Source organism: Branchiostoma belcheri, unplaced genomic scaffold (assembly GCF_001625305.1).
Source record: "Branchiostoma belcheri isolate BF01 breed outbred unplaced genomic scaffold, Haploidv18h27 scaffold138, whole genome shotgun sequence".
In the NCBI taxonomy this organism is placed as follows: Eukaryota; Metazoa; Chordata; class Leptocardii; order Amphioxiformes; family Branchiostomatidae; genus Branchiostoma; species Branchiostoma belcheri.
In genome coordinates this window covers 636,857-656,999 of record NW_017802802.1, presented here as the reverse complement: position 1 = coordinate 656,999, position 20,143 = coordinate 636,857, and the positions used below count along the sequence as shown (strand labels likewise).

At 44.6% G+C, this 20,143-nt stretch overlaps 3 protein-coding genes across 5 annotated transcripts; 1 reads left to right on the top strand and 2 right to left on the bottom strand.

Annotated features, from left to right (window-relative positions):
* Nucleotides 1-30: 30 nt before the first annotated feature.
* LOC109464411 lies at nucleotides 31-8,262 on the bottom strand. 2 transcript variants are annotated; one of them, XM_019761388.1, is made up of 4 exons: nucleotides 7,489-8,262; nucleotides 6,521-6,653; nucleotides 6,036-6,150; nucleotides 31-2,093 (listed from the first exon to the last, which is right to left on the bottom strand). In XM_019761388.1, exons 1-4 carry the CDS (start codon nucleotides 7,745-7,747, stop codon nucleotides 1,650-1,652), a joined length of 951 nt encoding a protein of 316 aa, XP_019616947.1. In that variant the 5' UTR covers nucleotides 7,748-8,262; the 3' UTR covers nucleotides 31-1,649. The 2 variants fall into 2 exon arrangements, with proteins under 2 accessions (XP_019616947.1, XP_019616946.1); XM_019761387.1 differs by lacking the exon at nucleotides 31-2,093 and adding an exon at nucleotides 2,648-4,101 and having other exon boundaries at nucleotides 7,489-8,259.
* A 174-nt stretch (nucleotides 8,263-8,436) lies between these two features.
* Nucleotides 8,437-15,089, top strand: LOC109464404 (myosin-3-like). 2 transcript variants are annotated; one of them, XM_019761373.1, is made up of 10 exons: nucleotides 8,437-8,542; nucleotides 8,911-9,104; nucleotides 9,424-9,605; nucleotides 10,037-10,052; nucleotides 13,012-13,125; nucleotides 13,407-13,488; nucleotides 13,633-13,760; nucleotides 14,010-14,125; nucleotides 14,320-14,400; nucleotides 14,808-15,089. In XM_019761373.1, the coding sequence occupies exons 1-10, from the start codon at nucleotides 8,523-8,525 to the stop codon at nucleotides 15,006-15,008; spliced, it is 1,134 nt and encodes a 377-aa protein (XP_019616932.1). In that variant the 5' UTR covers nucleotides 8,437-8,522; the 3' UTR covers nucleotides 15,009-15,089. The 2 variants fall into 2 exon arrangements, with proteins under 2 accessions (XP_019616932.1, XP_019616933.1); XM_019761374.1 differs by lacking the exons at nucleotides 8,437-8,542; nucleotides 8,911-9,104 and adding an exon at nucleotides 9,114-9,128.
* On the bottom strand, nucleotides 9,942-12,613 carry LOC109464394 (blastula protease 10-like). Its single transcript, XM_019761361.1, has one exon. The coding sequence runs from the start codon at nucleotides 12,573-12,575 to the stop codon at nucleotides 10,455-10,457; it is 2,121 nt and encodes a 706-aa protein (XP_019616920.1). The 5' UTR covers nucleotides 12,576-12,613; the 3' UTR covers nucleotides 9,942-10,454.
* Nucleotides 15,090-20,143: the final 5,054 nt, after the last annotated feature.

The window sequence follows — 20,143 nt, the reverse complement described above, 5'->3', positions numbered from 1 at the left end:
AACTTTTCAAGCATAGTCACAATAGCAGCAAACTGCTTCACACTGCATAGATTTCAAAACATTATTAGTGACTTGACTTTATGGAAGACCTCCAGTGTCCCCAAATACATGTATGATGTACTTGATAGGAATAAATGAACAACATATGAAAATATCTTGTTTTGAAATGAACAACACATGGTTGTTTTATGACAGCAACAATTCTGTCATTTCATAAATCACCTAAAATCTGTGCATGCATGGGTAGCAGCAAATCATGTTTTCTTCTCTAATTGAAGAACCACATGTCAGGTAGCAGTCCCTGCAAAGGATGTGTTATAATCAATCTGCCAGCCTCCTACTACTTGATTCTGTGAAGTCCTTGATCAGTGACTGCCTTTGTTCATAAGTTGTGGCTATAGACTGTCATATCTTGACTTTGCCTTTTACTTCTTGAAGAAATTGAAATGTTTTGAAAATAGTGTAGTTAGTAGCACCATTTTAAATTTTATTGTTCTTTGCTGTCTTCAATGATGCTACTTTGAAGAATGGAAGTCAGTTTTTGACCACCAATGGTCATACATGTATACATGCATGTATGTATGTCCCCCTAAAGCTAGTGTCCGGCGCTGGTTTTGTCATGCCCCAGTGCAGGTTAGGAACAGGTGGTTATCAAAAATACCTGCACATCTCCAATTTTACCTGCACTAACCTGCATAAGCAGGTGGTACTTCCAGCCCTGAGAAGTATAGATAGGACTTGTGGCCCACAGTTCTCTACAGAGGTACAGGGCACCCAAATTAAAGGGGACACAAGTAAAGACATAGTGACAACTTAACACATTAACTCCAGGACCAGTGCATTTCAACGGAGCGACAGAATGAAGTTATTAAATCAGGACAATGCCACCATCCATGGATCTTTAATGAGTTAAGTCAAACTCCACATCTTAAATTCTAAAAATACCTTGCCAAAGGCAACTGCTTTTGAAAATGACTTGCTATTTTGTTTGGAGATCACGTATTTGGAGCCAGAGTTTACAGTAAAAAAATACTCTTCACTGGAAAAAAGTCCATATAAGAATGTCCACGTTATCCCTATTCCATCATCCATTCTTTGTCAATGTCATCATCATTGCCAGTCCTTCAAAGAGTATTCCTTAGTTGCTGGTCTCTTCTGTCTTATTTCCCATTTTTGCCTTGTCCTGGGTCAGCTTGTCTTTGGTGTCTGGTGTAGGATTTATCAGTATCTTTCATATAACAGTCCAAACACCAAATGCTTGCAAAGGCTTCAAAAATCCAACATGTCCTTGCAAGGAATTCCTTCAGTGCATTTTGAGGTGGGGGTTAGCCGTCAAACAATAACACGTCAAACTAGAACACTGTACCAAAAGGGCATAAGCTTAAATTGTTTCCTAGCAGAAAAAAAAGCACAACTCTGTGTACAGCCTACTGTCCTACTGCATAATTACAGCACAGTTACAGAACATGCTATTGTTTGATATCGTCAAATTAGGAACTTTGTGTCAGACATTAAAAGTACTGTGGTTTTTGGAAAAAAGGGTATCAAAGAAAGAAGTGACACTAAACACAGTACACAGGGTTGTGTTACTTTTTTCCTATGGCTGGTATGTACATGTACCACTCAGTCAGTGTTTCCCAGGAAAACATCTAAAAACCACCGGCGTCTCCCCCAGCATCTGCACCAGCGTCTGCGCCGGCGTCCCCTCCGCCGAACCCCGCCACGCTGGTGTAGCCCTGGCCGGGCTGCCTGACCGCCATCAGCTCGGCTGTCTCTGTACCCATGCTGGTAGATGGAGTCATGGTTCCCCGTGTCTCCACCTCGTGTTTCCCCAGGACCAGGCAGCAGCCGCAGCAGAAGAAGAAGGACAGGGCCACGCACACGCCGCTGACCACCGTGCTCAGGTTCTGTTCGGCCATCTCTTCCACGTCCTGGTACGTACCGATGAGAACGGCCTTGTAGTCGAACACCAGGGTGGCCAGTCCCAACTGGTAGTTATCCAGGGAGAACAGCCCGCGGCGCTTCTCATAGATGCTGGTCCGACGGAAGGGGGTCAGTTTGAGTCCGACTTCTTTGTTGACCGAAGTATAGATCTGGTCACACAGGTCCGCGAGTAATGTGAAAAAAAAGAGAAAAAAGAAGGGAAAGTGAGAGGGGGGAAGGAATGGCGACAGACACAGATGCTAAGGGACCTAATGACATTTTGCCATAGCCAGAAAAAATGTCAACCTGGGACAGTGCAGTTATTGTGTGGGCATTTGAATGAAAGCCTATTGAAGCAGTTCATACAGTGTCCATGTCGCTGTCATCACGTCTGTCATTTGACAAAACCATGAAAGGGTGTATGCACAGATTCTCATTAAATTACTGACAGCCAACAGAACATGGCAAAAATTATGTAACACTGCATAAACCATTCTGGTACCATTTGTAGAATGAAGAATAAGTAGAGGATTTTAAAAGAATATTGATTTATGTAATGTATGTATTTACTTTAAATTATCTACCTCCCAAATATTGTTGTTTTAAGAGTGTTTCAAGGAGTTACATTATGTTATGACATGTCTATGTAGACTGCTTATAAAAACTATCCGTGAAAACATCTTTCAGCAACAACAAAAATGACTGCAACACGAAAATACACAGCAAGACTCAAATTTAATTTTTCTCCCTCATGTGTACATGAACTGACACACAACATACCTCATGTAGAATTCCAACATAGAATTACAGTCAACAAAATGTGACAACTTTCAGAACAGCTTTAACAATGATACAAGTACATGAAGTGAACATAGGCCTTTTTACATTATTTTACACGTCAAGTTCATTCAACCAGCCTTTTTCACATCACTCTAATTAAAAGGGAATACAAGCCTCCTTAACAAACTTATACTATAACATAAGCAGTTATGTGTTGTCAGCATCTATTCCATAAAAAAGTTTTGGAGAGAAATATGATGGGGAGTCCCATATGACAGACTGATAAATAAAATAAATAAATATCATTTGTTGTATAGATTGTCCCAGATTTGATCTGGTAGGTTCCAATAAAGTACTTTACCTGGTAAATTTGTCTATGTACAGAATAAATAAGTATCAACACGAGGTTTGGATGTTTGTGCACTGGCATTTGGCTGTTAGTCCTCCTTTCTGCTCAAGTGGTGACCGTTGAACGACCATTGAGCAACAAATTTCTTGATAAAGAGGTGTATTTTGTAAGTTTTGTTGTCTTTCCAACCGTACTATGGGTCATAGTCAAATCAAACGTCATAGAAATCAAATGTTGGTCGTTCATGGGTCACCATCCAGAAATAAATCCTGGGGACCATAGAGAACTGAATTATTTCTACAGGCAGAAACATAGTATATATAGTCTCACTATAGTACTAAGACTAAACTCACAACTATCACTTTACATTATCAACAAGTCTCTAAACCTGTGCACCTGTCTATCACAGTAGATTTGTGTTGGAAGAGTTTCAAGAGTAGGCAAGCAAGGCAACAATTTAATTCATTTTGTCTACTATCCCTGTATTTTTTCCTTTCAGAACTTTGCTTATCAAACATACCACCGTACCACCATCCTTCTGGTACCCTTACGATTGGCTAGAACCCTCCAGCGTCGCCGCCGCCACCATCCCCACCGTCTCCTCCCCCTCCATCCCCTCCCCCCGCATCTCCCGCTCCCCCCGCGTCGCCTGAGAACCCCGCCACTCCCGCGTCCTGCCTCTCCAGCGGATGGTCGGTGTTTCGGGTCCTGCTGCTGCCCGTGCTGCTGTTCTCCCAGTTGGGACTGCTGGGCTTGGGTTTCAGGCGGATGTCCCGCTCGTGCTTCCCCAGAATCATGCAGCAGCCGCAGCAGAAGAAGAAGGACATCCCTACACAGACGCCGCTGACCACCGTGCTCAGGTCCTGTTTGGCCGTCTCCTCCACGTCTCGGTAAGTCCCAATGAAAACTTTCTTGTAGTCGTGGATGAGAGCGGCGATGCCGTCCTGGAACTCCTCCAGCGAGAAGAAGGCGCGGTGCTTCTCGTAGATGGTGATGACGCGGAACGGCGTGAGTTTGAGTCTGACCTGATTCCCCCGGGACGTATAGACCTGGACACGCAGACAGGCAGGTCCGAGACGGGAGGAGGGACAGACGTGAAAAGAAAAGAAAAAAAAAGACTAATTACAGCACAAAATGTACAGGGAAAAACAGCAGCTTTCCTTGCAACTTCAGTGGCAGGAAACAACTACTGCAGAAAACGCGATTTTTGCTATAGTGTTGCCATAGACAGAAAAAAATACAAGAATGTTCACATACTCAAGGTCTAATTGTATGTTCTCTTATAGCTGAAGTCCAAACAAGCCAATGACATTTCATCTGACAGTTTAGGAGATGTTTGTCTTATTAAAAAAAGTAATATACTGGTATCAAACAAGCTATACATCTAATTGTATATGATATTATGTGACCAAATAAAGTCTGGAAATATCACTTTGAGGTTAACTTTGAGGGTAAGGGAATAAAATTAATTTTTGATTTTGATTTGTGAATAATAGTTTGTGTGATTAGAAAGGATGTATTGGCTAATTTGGTTTTATGCTCATCATCCACTGCTACTATAGCCAAGAGTAATCAATCAGCAAATTTGCAATGAAACATTGCAATGACCTGTGAAAAGTTCATGAAAAGCCAAGCTGCTCCCTGTATGTCATAAGGGCAGATTGTCATTTTCTCAAACTTCAAAGCTCTTGTGTTATAGCACCAATTTCCAGCTACAAACATGCAGACAAGTCAAAGCACCTTCGTGTTTCTCAAGTGACAGTAAATGTCATAATAACATAAGTGCAATAAAGGTACATGTAAAGCTCTAAAAGGAGGAAAAACAGAGCTCTGCAGAGCTCTGAATGTTTACCTGTATCCAGATCCAAAACGCAGCTAATACAAGGGCCAAAGGCTATATTAGTATTATAAGACAAGACAAGACAAGTTAAGCCCAGCTACAAAGCTTTAAGGAAGATGCTTTATGAAAATCATCAAAGCGTCTTCCTAAATATTTGAGCATTTTATGACACACCAGCATAATTTATTCCAACCTAGTAGTTTAAGCTACATAATGAGGAAGAGATGAGTGGTAAAATAAAATTTCATACAAAGCTATGGTATTGTATTATTAACTGATACAATGTACCGTAAGTGACGATCATGATAAGGTCACCATGCTATGTATTCAGAATAAAAACTCATCGGTGTTGGTGCGAGACATATGGAAAAGTTTAAAATTGCTCCAATGCCAATTAAGCAAGAAAAGGCTGACCAAAACCATTTTATGAAGGCTAATGAAGACAGTCAAAAAGTCATCAGTGAGTGTTCTTTTGGTATTGGAGAAAGTTCAAACTGTCCAATTTGCTACATGTACATGTGTATCATATGTAGCAGAAATATTTTATGATGCTGTTTGTTATTCTGATGCTATATACATGTACATCAAAATCCAAACATCATGTCTTAGAATAAAAGCTTATATTGTCAGCACGTAACATCATGTTAAAAGTGTGACTTCTAGATAGGCATGACAGGGGAAAAGCTTAAGATATAAAACAACGCAACTTAAATTATCTCAATGCCTACATCTTCAGTTGTGTCCCACAAGAAACAATCATACACACAAGAAGAGCTAAAAGGTGAAGTTGAGTGACATTTGTTCTGTGTATCTACCAACCCCAGATACCCCTCAGGCCTGAGGAAAAATGTTGCGTTTCGGATCTCAGTCCTTAAAAAACTAGCCAAAGGTTGGTAGGCAGGGACAGATCATCATTATGCAGCCTTGTCATTTGGGACTTTCTCATTTTTACAATGGATAGACCAGGAAGGACAGTCCGGACCAGTGTAAATACTGTTTCACCATGTACCAGTGCAGCTGCAGGTATGCAGAAAAAAGGTTTTCAAGCCTGATCCGAAATGTTATCCATAAAACTTATGCAATGATCCTTCCTGGCTCATTCTTGTTGCCATAGTAACAAGAGAATTACGAATTAAGGCTCACCCGTCTTTCTTTCTGTGAGATCAGGATGACCACGCCCTCGTCACACGACCCAAAGTCCCATGTAGTCGTTCGCAGGTAATTGGCAAAATTCTGTGCTCTATACGATACATTATGTCTGAAAGAACAAAATACATACCATCATTGATTCAAAGTCCTTACACTTTAGCAATGCATTTACATTACACATAAACAGCTCATGAATGACACAAACATAGTCAGAATTATGACAGGAAAACAGTATTTCAAATTACTATAATTCAAACAGTATATACTTGAATGGCCAGTATGGTTACCTCTTTAGGGTAAGGGTCTATTTCTATGTATATATTGATAATGACATTCATGTACAATGTATTTGATGATGGTTATCATGTACATCTTTGATCTCAACTTTCATGTACTTGATGCCGATTTTAATGTATTTCATGCTGATTTTCACAATTTGATGCTGATTTTAATGTATTTGACGCTGATTTCTGACTTACGATTTATCAGTGACAGTCATACTCTTCATGAGTGCCACGGCGATGTTGTAGCCGTCCGCTACGCCGTCGCACACGTCACAGGGACACGGCGTCTCCCATCTCACACTCTCCAGGTACTCATCAAGCTCATCCGCTGAGGGGAAACAGATATTTGTGCCTTGTTTTGTGTTTACAGAGAATGACAGGCAGTGTGTATCTCATAGGAGAGCCACACAGATAGAGTTGGAAGTGTCTCAGGCCAGCACGTTGGCAGGATGTACATGTTGTACTGTGTCCTCGTGAAACCCAGATTCCAGATTTTTCACAGTTTTCATTGGATGTTTGGTCAACATTGTATCAGAAGTTCAATAGCCCTTGCCTTGGGTTTCACCCTTACATTTTGGGTTTCACAAAGGCACAGCACATTCTGACAATGTGCAGCTTAGACCTAGCTACGAGATAGAAAACTGACAATGATACAAACATATGGACACAAACACAGATATAAATTGAAATGTAAGCCAGCAAATAATTAATATGTATAATGAACCTAATATGGACAATCTGTTTCAATCAGACTCATGGCAAGATGCAGGAGGCAAAAATGGGAGTAGAGGTCTGAGAACAATTAATCAACAACATTGGTATCAGTCATAAATTTTATCTTGTTATTCTAACATTAGCTGACATTTTAAACGTAATTCTTATGACTTTCCTGTGTCGATTGTCTGTTCAACTGTAGATGACATAAGACGTATCCAAAAAGTTCAGCTTTTCTGTTGTATCCATACACTTCTTTCATTATGGTGCTAAATTGATTAATAAAAAATAATATTTGCGACTGGAGTGGTCCATCAATCAGATTGGTTGCCAAAAAGTAGACGTGACAACTGAGCATTGCAAACATTGTAACAACTAACATGGCCTGTAACGACGACATTCATGGCGACATAATCAACAATTTCTCCTCACACATCAAACCCACCAACCTTGCCATCTGGTGAGGATGCCGTCAGGGTCACAGATCCAGGAGGAGTTTCTGAAGGTGTTGGCCCTGCCGCAGAGGGCGGGCTGGGTCTGGGGGTTAGGGTAGGCCTCCGGGGTCCACCCCGCGCCCTTAATCTGAGCACGGCTCACGGACAGGCAAACCATCAGCATCAGCAAAATACAGATCGTCCGTGACAAGCCCGAACCACGGTCCGCCATGACATGATGGCAAGGCATGTAAGAACCGGCACGTCTCAGCATCAATGACGAAAGTCTGCAACATCAGGAGCCTTGGCAGAATCCCGGTGACTTGAACTCGATCGAAAAGTTGTCTCGCTCTGAACGTCCATCAGCGGCAGCTCTCCGGGGGTTTGCGTGTCTTCGTTCCGTACGGACGTAGCCAGACATGACAGACGGGAATCACTGATCCCCGTAAATAGCGCCTTGTCATGCGATACGGCAGTGCGACATCGTGATCGCGGACCGGGCCCAGCGGCCGCCCGCCCCCAAAACTGCGAGACCTCACCAACTTTCCCCGCCGCCTTTCTCGAGCTGTTGTCGTGGTTATCTCCTTAAGTAATGCCTCCGTGTTACTTACAGTAAGCGCAGTTGAAGTGACGACGCGGTATTTTGGAGCAATCTCAAAATTCCCAAGGCCAAAACACCGAAATGCTGCGCATCACGATCTATTCCAAGAAATGTTGACCTTTAACCTGGTGGATACCAACACCGAAAAACTGGGAAGCTTTAATCTAACAATATTTTCCGAAATTACAGTGACACTGTGAGTAAATAAATGTGATTTTTTTATCTGAATGATGTTTTTCTATCTTTTGTGCAGAAAAAAGCAATTCACAGAAATTGATAACGCGTTACGTTATAGAAGTTTGACCGAGCAGAGAATGGTAGACTCTACATTTACAGTGCATCATGGGACAGATCAACAAATGGCGCGTTGTTTGACTCCGTCGGAGTTTGACGACGTCTTTGACAGTCAGTGAGATCGGACGATTTCTTCAGCAGTGACAGACGTGACATGGAGGACAGCCTGTCCAGGTAAGCATCACTGGCCACAACGAAGGACAAGAACACGGCAGTCATTTCCTACATTCTTCTAAAAGCAGGTCCGGCTGCAGATCTGAACAACGCTTCTGTTCTCACCCGGTTCAACCGTGTGGTTACACACGCCAGTGTAGTGCGTTACAACTCAAGAATGTAACTTATACGTACGTACGTTATGGCCCTGATGTAAACGCAAAGACTGCTATAGAATAGGACTGACCCAAATTTCTATTCGATTCGTTAGCTGGTGTGTTACGCCGAAGGGCGGTTACACCGGCTATACAGATACATCATTCGTATGGACTTGAGCCAACCTTGGTTAGTTTATCAGGGGCTTTGCTAGGGTATAAATTCTCACACAGTCCCCCTAGACCGCGGCGGACCCTCCAGCTGGCTAGTGACGGGACCGTGGCCTTCAGCCCGCTGGTGATCCCCCCGCCGTGCTTCGCCAGCCAGCTGCCCCGGCTAGGCCCCTTCACCCTCCCGGGAACACCGCGCAGCGCGCACGGAGCCTCCCCGGACACGTTCATGGTGCGGCTACCGAGAAGTCAGATGGGTAGGTACGGGGAAGAAACAGCAGGTACACAGAGGAACACATGTAGGCTGGTATCCATCCGTTTTTTTAACCTTCGTGAGTCCTATCAGCCCACGCCTATGTTAGGGATGGATACCAGACTAGACCAATATTGTTGCGCTCTCCAACTTATTCTTATCTTATCTTATTTAAATACTGAGCTAAAGTCCCACAAGGGACATCCTGCTCAGGAACGAAGAGGTGCTCACCCAACATGAACCTTCTCAGTGTCTTTTTTTATTAAATGAGTGTTTGAATTCTAAATAGAAATGATTTTAATGCTCAGCCACTCGGTTTCCAGATATTTACCCCAAGGGTGACTTGGTGCAGTCGCCCTCCCAAGATTCTGAGCGGGAAGCCAGCAGCCCTTGGAACGAGAACACCGACCAGAATCTTACCGAAGTTGTCAGCGAAGTCACGCGGCTACAGGAAGGACAGAACCTAGAGTTGGCGCGACAGAGAGCCCTTCTCACGCATTTTCAAGTATAGCAAGAACCTCTGAGTTTGTTAACAACACTAAATTAGGCGCTGTATTAGATGATGTCTGTAATAGGTGCTAGGTGTACGTGAAAACGTTTTACCTATTGAGCATATAACGACGGCTCTACTCATAAAATACCGACATGTTCACTTCTGCACTAGGCACATAAGTTATGTTCGTGTACTCAATGGATCTAGTATATCTTGATCCACTGTCGAGCAAGAAGTCGTCTCAGTATCTGTTTATTTTTTATGCACGCAAACGGCCTGGCTGGGCTCCGGTTTGCAAATGTGACCTTAGCATAAGTACTGAAGTGTTTAAATTCTTGTCGAAGGTAATGACACTGGTACCTGTATGAAGGATTGAACGTAAAATATACTGATGTCGTTTTCCTATCTCTTTTTCATCCCTATACATCTTTTCTTGTTCGCAGGAGCAGTTGATTACAGGTAAGTCTTTTACTAGATATGATTCCAGTCTGTTTGATTAATGCAACATATTATTTTCATTTTATGGAATCGTATTGACGCACTGTGTTGTGTGTAGAACATAACTATGTAAGTCAAGCACTGAAATAATGACTAATACAAAAAAGGTTATGATGCTGACTGACCTTTTTCTTCGATCAGAATGAATGGATAGTACATGTACACGTAGTTGCTAGATTGAAATGATAGAATGGATGTCGGAAAATCACATATGCTACATGTAAAGGTCTGGTTAAGCCATGTCACTGAAGGTGGCATCACTGTATGCGATCTACAGAACTAATCAGGAGAAAGACGTATATTTTTTTGTTTACTTTGGCTGCTTGGCATGGTACTGTTCATTCTGAAAGTTACTTGAGATCATCAGTCGGTGCAGACGGGTAGCCTACAATAGCTCCAGTTTGCCGCTTCCTTGCAGCGCGACAGCGGCCATACGCCGTAGCAGGGAGTGTCGATGTAACACCAAGGACGGGTCTTTTCTGGGTCATCACCGGGGTTGCGACAGTAGTACTTGTCTTTCCGCCATTTCGTGGGGTTCTCCTTCATGTACTTGCTCCCAGGCCCGTATCCCTTGGTATAGAACCACGACTGGCATATCATCCCTCTGACCGTCCGCCTGGACGTCCCCACGTAGCTTACGCCGTTGTCTTCCTTGTAGTAACAGTCCTTGCGTGGCCGCGGTGTGAGTGCTGGACCCTGGGCCGCGCCCTCTGCTTGAGGAACCTCCAGGTACTCGTTGCGCTCGTACGTGTCGACTCTTGGGTTTGTTACCAGCTGAACCATCATGGTGTCCTTGTAGCAGAGAGCGCAGGTATCGCCGCCGTAAACAAAGGCCTTGCATTCGAACTTCGGCGAGTAGAGGCAAGCAGTGGCACAAGATTCCAGCGACATCTTACTCAGAGGTTTTGCGCAAGCCCCACGGATCTGTATGCCGGCCTTCTTGCCGAACCAGTCCAGGGGAGAATAGTCGTATCCCGCGGGCTTCTTGTAGAAGTAGTTGGCAGCGAGGTCGTTGAACAGCCTGGCGTTGGTGTGGTCCACCATCTTCAGTGAGAGGTAACAGGTGGAGTTGTGCGGGTCTCCGTGCACGAATGAGTTGCAGTCGGCGGCGGAGAGACACGTTCTCCCGCAGTCTGCTGGGCTGATGTGCGGGATGGACTTCTTCTCGGTGGTGACGAGCTTCCGGAAGGGCACCTCGATGAAATTGTCCAACACCTCCCTGTCGTCGTTTTTCTTGTTGATGGTGTACTCGATGCGGATTCCCTTGTGGTCTCCGTCAGCCTTGTTGCCGCTGAAGCGGATGAGGACTTTGTCTAGGAGGGAGGTCTGAATGGGAGGAACCTCGCCGGTGTTCTTGGCACAGTAGGTGCTGCCGAAGTTGATCAGACCCCAGCGCCGGATCTCTAGGGTGTCCTCCCCTTTCTCGTAGCAGTCACCTTGAGATGGGGTTAAGTCGAACTCCGTGATGTTCAGCGTGATGCGATCGCTGGGATTCTTGGTCTTGATGAGCCAGGTGCAGCGCTGGCCATTCTTGTACGGGCTGGGAAAACCCGGTGTTGTGATGATCCCGCCTTCCTCTCCTGTCTCCAAGACACCCCCGCAGACCGCGGTGTCGTCTGAGACGGCCTCGCACTGATCTCCAGCCAGCCCCTCTGGGCACCGGCATTCGCACGCGCTCGTCATTGGCCTGTGCACGCGCTGTCCCTCGTTTAGGCACTCTTTGGGTCCTGCGTTGCAGTTCTTGTCACATTTGTACATGGTGTTGATGGCCTGGTAATCGGCTTCTCCCAGGCCGGGCGCCGCGAATCCTATTATAAACTGATCGCGCCAGTCTTTCGTTTGCATGGTCAGCATCCCCCTTTTAGTGAAGAACCGGGATCCATAGTGCATGGCGGTGGCATAGTTGTAGGGCAGCTTTGTCTTTCCCGTGACGGACCAGGGGTACTTCTTGTACTGGGCCAGCTCGCTGTAGCGGATGTTATCGTTGAAGACGTAGACGTTGTCATCTCTGTCTGGGCGGCTCTGTTCGTGGAACAGACCCAGGACGTGCGCCAGCTCGTGAAGGATGGTGCGGATGTCGTGCCCATGGTAACAGCCGGCTGACAACGACAGGTCCTGCCGGCCATACCTCCTGCCATAGTATATCTTCTGGTAGCCAAGCGTCGTGTAACAGCCAGGACCGTTGACGACCTTCAGGTAGTAGGGTAGCCGTATACTGTTTGTCTTGAGCTCCTCGAAGGTGGCGCACGTGTACCTCTCGATAACAGACATGGCTCGCTCAAGCTGATCCCTCTTGTCTTTGTGGTTGTACCTCGGGTCGTATCTCCATATCACCTTACCGTTCGGCCAATGGAATCGTTCTGGCCCGATGAATTTGCTCCTCTTCACCCTCCCGTGTTGTTCGTTGTCTTTCCGCGAGGTGGCCTTGCTGCTGAGCACCAGCACAGCAAACGTGAGGAGCGCCAGCAGGCGAGGAGGCGCCATGATTCAAGCTTTCCTCGACTGCAACTTTCAAGCGTTGTTCTGTTCCAAGCGGTTTGTATTTCGAATTCTTGGTGGAACAATATCCCGCGTTCGAACCCTCGAATGATGTTCTTTTTTTGTTTCAGAGGTACAGTTGACGTCCGGCACGGAATCAATAGTCGATAGAAAACATCATTTCAGAACAAATATGTCTCTGTCATATTGGCGATGGGCAGAAGTAGCATAATCATTTTAATCACAATAGTCCTGTACATTATATATATATATATATATATTTATGTCCTACCTATATATATATATATATATGTGTGTGTGTGTGTGTGTGTGTGTGTGTGTGTGTGTGTGTGTGTGTGTGTGTGTGTGTGTGTTGTATATATATATATATATATATTATATATATATATATATATATATATATGAATCTGTCATTTCGTAGAGACCGAGAGGGCTGACAATACTCAGGAAGAGGTGGCCCGTGTCACCAGAAGAATATGTCTCGCACAGGACGAGTCCACTAGGAAGAAAGTCTCCTCCGATGTCTTACAAAAGGGCAAGTTATATCCACAACATTACAAAGTAACAGGTTTTGTTACTGTTTATCTTATAACACAAGACTTTCTTGGGGGGGGGTTCTTATTTCTTTTATTCTACCTTTCTTCTGTCTACTTAAGATTGATCTACGAATTGTTCTTTTATAGCCTTTTTATAGCACCGATCACCGCACTTACATCTCTGGACCATCTGTGATATTTTACAACGTGAATCAGAATGTGATTTGCCTTCACCTGCAATAATTCTACTAAGACAATAGTATTTCTTTCTGTATTACAGAGGTACAAAGCCTAGTGTCCGAGGGGCTGGAGGTAAAAATGAAAATGGAATCACAGAGGAACAAGCAACATGATGCAAAAAGGTGAGCCTTATGATTTTGGCATTTCATAATCGGATTGTATACGTTCGGATTCGGTGGAAAGTTTTAGCAGAGTATTTACCGTGAAAGAATACAAAGTTTTTGATACCTCCGATTAAAAGATTTGCTTCGGCGGCTGCATGACAGGATGCGCGCGGCATTCCGAGAGCGCTTGTCGGCCCACAGGCGGCTGGTGGAGGAACACGAGAGCACGGAGCCGGTGAGACAGGAACTCGCACGTCAGCAGGACAGGGTAGCCGCCCTCAACACACAGAGTACGGGGTCTCTTGATTTTTCTATTTCCTTATTTTTATCAGGTCACTGCGTTACTGTGAATTCGTGCTGCTGCTCATCTTACTGATCTTAATTTGGTAAATCAACATTACTGACACGATTTTTAACGGACGGATAGAAAAAACGTTTCTACTGACCGATCTTTGTTACTAATTTGGACTCTTTGTTGGTACTTCAAGACAGCATTGAAATGTCTTCAAGCTATCATTTATGACTTCCTTTCAATCCAGAGCATGAGATAGAGACTAACCCGGATGAGGCTGAAGCGCTCACCAGCGGCCAGCGGCAGGCGCGGGTACTGCAGGAGCTGGACCGACTCCGCTCGGAGAAACAACGACTTGAACAGGTTTTATGATTGTGACTTTCATAATTGGCGAGCTGTTAGATTTATGATGTAGGTACAAACGTAAGCTGTTACAATAAAAGAATGAGACTGCATTATTTGGTTGGCAAATTGATCATTGTTGCGATCAAAGAGCTCTGCTTGCATGATGATCCATCCAGACACGATCTGTGAATCGGGGTGTCTGTCTGCTTCAGGGCGTGGCGCTAAAGCTGGGTCAGGTGAACCGGGAACAGGAGCGGCAGATGCAGCTCCGACAGGACATGGAGGTGCTTAGGGTGAGACAACGGAACAAGTTGTAGTCGATCAACTGTACTCTCCGATCCAAAACAGAGTTAGTCGTCCACTAGTCGTGTCAGATAAGACAGATTCCATGTGTAATATCTCCAGCTACATTGTACCGGGAAATTCCCCTAGCTGTTTTCGACAAGCACACTGATCAGCTTAATGATCCGACCTAAGAACTGCATCCCTTTCTAGAGTAGCGTGCATGTCAAATGAGCGGAACAGCCGGGATTCAAACTCACAACCTCTTGGTCCAGAGGCAGGGTAGCTACAGGGCCCCTACAGGGCTACAAGCACTATTACCTTACATAAACGTGACGTTAGGAGTGAGTTTTCTTGGAGTTTAAAACAAGCTCACTTGGGTTATAACGTTATAAGATAGTACTTGTTATTCTTACAGAAGCGTAACCACGCCCAGCTGACGCGCCTGCGCAGACGCGTGGACGAGGCTGAGCGGAGGAACCATCAGTGGAACCAGGAGGCGTGCCGGCTGGAGGAGGCTACTGCGCAGCTGCAGAGGGAGGTGGAACGGGAGGGGGCGTGGACCCAGGAGGGGGACGCTACTGCGCAGATGCAGGACAACAGGCTGGAGGAAAAATAACTCACTGTCTCCACTGACTCAGTCACTGCATGAAATGTGTTGTGTTGCGTTATCCAGTTTAGCTTCCATATAAATCTACATAAGCAACAATTACAGCTGTAACTTTTCCCTTGTATGTCAAGGTATAGGGTACCATTATACACGAACACACGTTATTTCACATTTCAACGATGCTTCGGTTATCAATGGGAAAAGGATGATTTGAAATGGATAACTCGTAGTCTGATATATCATATGTCTGCTGATATTGGATGCTCTGAATCTGCAAAGGAACAGTTCCAACACCATCAACACACAGGATAAATACATCTGTCCTTGGTGCTGAACGCCAGCCACATTCAGGACAAACATGCCTGTCCTTGGTGCTGAACGCCAGCCACATTCAGGACAAACACGCCTGTCCTTGGTGCTGAACGCCAGCCGCATTCAGGACAAACATGCCTGTCCTTGGTGCTGAACGCCAGCCACATTCAGGACAAACATGCCTGTCCTTGGTGCTGAACGCCAGCCACATTCAGGACAAACACACCTGTCGTTGGTGCTGAACACCAGCCACATTCAGGACAAACACACCTGTCCTTGGTGCTGAACGCAATCCACATATGTCCTTATCTTAAATGTCTCTCATTGTGCAAAGTCACAACCAACAAGTCACACTGCAATTGAATCTGCATCTTTCGTTTAAATCATGTTTAACCAACGGGAGAATACATGGCGGTAACAGAGGACTAGCCGTTATTTACAAATACGTGGCAACAAAATTTATTGACGAAACAACCCTCCTGTGGGTTTTGTTAGAGGTTTGAAGAGAGATTACTCGCACTATACTGGTGCCGTAGAAACACATGTGACATGTACATCCTGTCCAGGCTCTCTGGTATCTAGTTGGAACAGCTTCAAATTCAGGAACAGATACTTTCTACGTGGTAATGGTTGGTTTTATCGAGTCCAATGTACCAATCCATTACCGAGAGTGTCATGAATTGTGAACTTCAACATTATCTGATGTTGGGTCGTCATCTTGGCATGGGGTTTTGTGTTAATTGAGAAACAAACAACAATAATCATTCTTTTTCCATTAAAAGTATAACTCCACATCAGAAGCTTATAGAACTCGGGTATTTCGGTAACATGTACCAGCTGTACGTGTACCTCTCAAACTTCTCTAAGGTTGGCAGATGTAGTATCTGCAGGGATGTTATTGTAGTACCATAGAACTGTGACGGTCTCAGTAACCGCCTGAAATATACACATTCGTCCATAGTAACACAGTATGGGTACAAGCAAGGCCTAGGTGGACATACTTCGTTACTTAAAATCGTGTTAAAATCATGTTCTGTGAAGAATTAAGCGGCTAAACTTCTTCCAGTTATGAGGCTGAAATCACGATACTTCATGCAAGAAAAACAGGCAACGTCAACGGCAACAAGTGGTCGATGGTAACAGATCCCACTAGTAGTACATATTTTCACATCTATAAAAATGGTTTAGAGATATAAAGTGATAATGTAGCAAACCGTCGTCACAGCTACAAGAAGCAACAGTGAGATCACAGCGGCGTTGAACAGCAGAGGCGTCCGTCCTGCGGCTCACCCGGCACGTTACAGGCCGAAAACGTGGGAGAAGTAGCACCTCTAGTCTCATATTGCAGGCCAATTTGATCGTCGATGGCCGGCTACCTTCTCTCGCCAATTAATACCCTTTAAAGGTTGATTTCTACGATTTTTTCAGCCTGCAAAAGAAGTCTGGTGGAGACTAGTGTTTCGGTCGGAGCAGTCAAGAGTGTAAACAATGCATTGCAAACCACATCGAACGCCGTTGCTAGTCTGGAACACAGGGAGTTTGCGGTTCCAGAACAACTTTTCGAACAAAGGGACAGGTTTCATTGGGACATTTTCTGGACGGTATCGTCAATACCGAAATAATAATCGAATCCCTCCTTCATGCTGAACATCGATCATCACACTATTCACACATATACAAACACGCATTTCCCTGGCGCTGACACACACACATACATACCACACAAACACACGCGCACGTGACATCGTGCGGAAGTTGAGAGTACTGCATGTTACGGTGGCAGCATTCACTGTTGTTCTGGGGGAGTGGAAAGACTACAGTACTTATCTGTTATATAATGAAAACTTTGATATATTGTTCTGTGTGCGCGTGTGTGTGTGTGCGCGTATGTGTACAAAGTCATGCAAAAAGGCTTCTTTATTTTGTTGTGTGAAATAGGCTCCTCCTGTGTGTTCTGGCAGCGTGAAACGACGCATAGGTCGCCAGCTGCAGTAACATGGAGGTTGCGAACTACTAGTAATTAATCAAACATCTAGCGTTACTGGTACAGCCATGAAACTCCGATGGGTGAGGCAGCTGTGACGGCTGAAAATACCAAACCACAATACTAGAAAGGTAACATTTGCAAAACAAATGCATAATGTTTACCTTAGCATATGGTCTTTGTTAATTCTTACTCAAACACATTCAAATATATGGTGACAGCAGTCTAAATCCCTCCTACTATAAAATTGCAACATGATGTATCCTAACACCAGTTACAATGGTGAGAGACGGTCTGATTCAAGTCATTGACCAGGTCAGAGGTCATTGTTTGGAGAAGAAGAGGAGAAAGAAACAGAGCAAAAACAATGTGTTTTCAGGGATTCCTTATCTTGGAGAAATGTCTCAGAAGCCATGGGACGTCCCATAATTTATAATTAAACGTTGTATGGTGGGTAATTGTGGGGGGAGGGGCAGCTATGTATTTCCTTATCTGTATCTCACGTCACTCCCGGGGGAGAGAGGCGGCCTCTAGCTATGTACGAATGAAGGTCAAAGAGTACCGCATAAATATGTATGATATATTTTATTCTTTCTGGTTATCACAGTGCTGAATCGATTGTTTTCTTTTGCTGTTTTGTTTGTTTGTTTTTCAAGAAGAGACCAGGTCGCTCAAAACCAGCCGAACCCTTACATCTGCTTTGAGACTCCCTGCCCTGGACGTTATACATGTGTAAGGCCTAAATCCCTGGCTAAACCAGAACAACAACACTAACTCTAACGCTTACCAAAACTCTGACACTAACCTTAGCCACAAAGTCCAGGCACAGGCAATACCTCACAGAGCAAAAACCTTATCCTCTAACAGGCTTCGGAATGCGGCTAGAAATTGTCAAACTGTACTCTCAGGTGGACTAACTAGCTTGGCATATCATCTTTCTAAATGGCAATTTTCTACTCTTGCCAGCCGCTTCCCGAAGCCTGGTCGAGGCTACAAAATCTGCCTGAGCAGAACTTTGTGGTGACCGGTCCCGGAGACAAGTGTATGCGCTGTGTTCACGTCCCGCGGCCCGGATGTCCCCGAGCACCGTGCAGAATGGCGCGGATTATCACCGCGGGCCTCCCTCCCCGCTTCTCCGCCCTCCCAATTACTCCACAATGGGATTACCCATTACTACCGCTAATCCACTAAGCCCGCTCTGAATGACCCTCAAATTGGCTAACATACGGAGCCCCTGTCAGCTCCGTAAACAAGGGCCGCCCTCGGCGCACGGGAGCCTCAAGTACGGGCAGGTGGAGACAGCGAGCTTCGGCAGACTGGCTTCCGCGGAAACATGATAGCATTCTGGTGGCCAAAAAACTCAGTCTTTATAAACAGCTCACATGCAAAAGTCTGAATTGTGTTGATCTTACAAGTTTAAAAGGTTATCAGATATGACACATTAAAATCAATAAAACACGTTCAGGTACATTAAAACACATTCATTCATTCATATCACTTAACAGTTCACTGTGTCATTAAAGGCAACGCGACGTTTGGGACTTTCGGGTTAGGAATGTCTTCAATCTTTCAAAAGTTGCAAAGGGAAGCTGTTAAGACAAAGGTTTTCTTCCTTTCTTTCCCGTCAGAGGCAAGCAAAATGAATTTCAAGATGGTGAAGCAAAAAGAAATCCAAGATGGAGATCGAAACGCGCCGTTGAACATTTTCCTGACGTCCACCTCAGAAGGGTGGCTCCTAATCCGGACAAGCCCCCAGAGGTGACCCTAATTCCCCCTGTTAACACCTCCAGCAGGAGCCTCCATAGCTACCCCTCCCACCCAATCAGCGCTAATTAGATAAGTAATTATCAAATGATCCAGGTCGTTGCCTGACATTGTTACGCCTCTGATAGGACTGGGGTGACACATACAATGTGATTAAACTGTTTGATTAGGACTGAATTGGTATTTTCCGTTGTCTATGAGAGTTGGACAGTCTTACACTGCCCTGTGTTTCAGAGTCCTGCAATCTGTATGTGTTTGGCGAAGCGGTAGGAACAGGTTACTCTCCAGGTTGAGGTTTAGGCTTCCAATTTTTTTTACATGTTTGGTCTCAGCGGGATCACTGGCCTAGTAAAAAGCGGATATAAGTCCTGTGATACACGATAACTCATTCACTCTCGGCCAATGTCGACAACATCTCCATCTCCAAAAGGAATGACCTTCGTCAGGTACAACTCTCAAGGACGAGTGTTTTTTGTTTCGACCTACTGCTACGTCAGCCTATTTAAAACCTGGCAGACGACACCGTCGGATATCAGACAAGTAGACAGTTGTTGATCGTCGATGCACTTTTGGTAAAAACATCGATGTTTATTTTTGTTCTGGTGACAAAAACACAAGGAAATGTATCGATGTTTTACATCATCGCTAGCGTCTGAAGTGAAGAGGATGTTTCCCTTTGTCTGACGTAAAGATTTTCTCTTATTACTTGGTGACGCATTTCCGAATGAAAACACGTTAAACGCATTATTAGAGTCATCAGCAATATGCGTGTCTTTGTTATGAATTATTCGATTCACAATAACCTTTGATTTAATTATTTGTGTTACATCTGCCTCTGGTTTCAACACAGTACTTTTGTCCGTGTTCTAATCCCCATACATATCTTTCGGCGGTTGCAAGACAGCATCAAATTGGCATGCAGGGCAGTATTCATTTGCCGTGCGAAGATACCAGTACAGAAAGGAAAACTCGATAAAAACGCCTAACAGTAACATGCACGTAAAAAATCATCCGAAGCCTAAACTTCTGCTCGGAGAGTACGTTTTCTCTGTCTGCTCCATCTTCATTATAACCATGTATCATT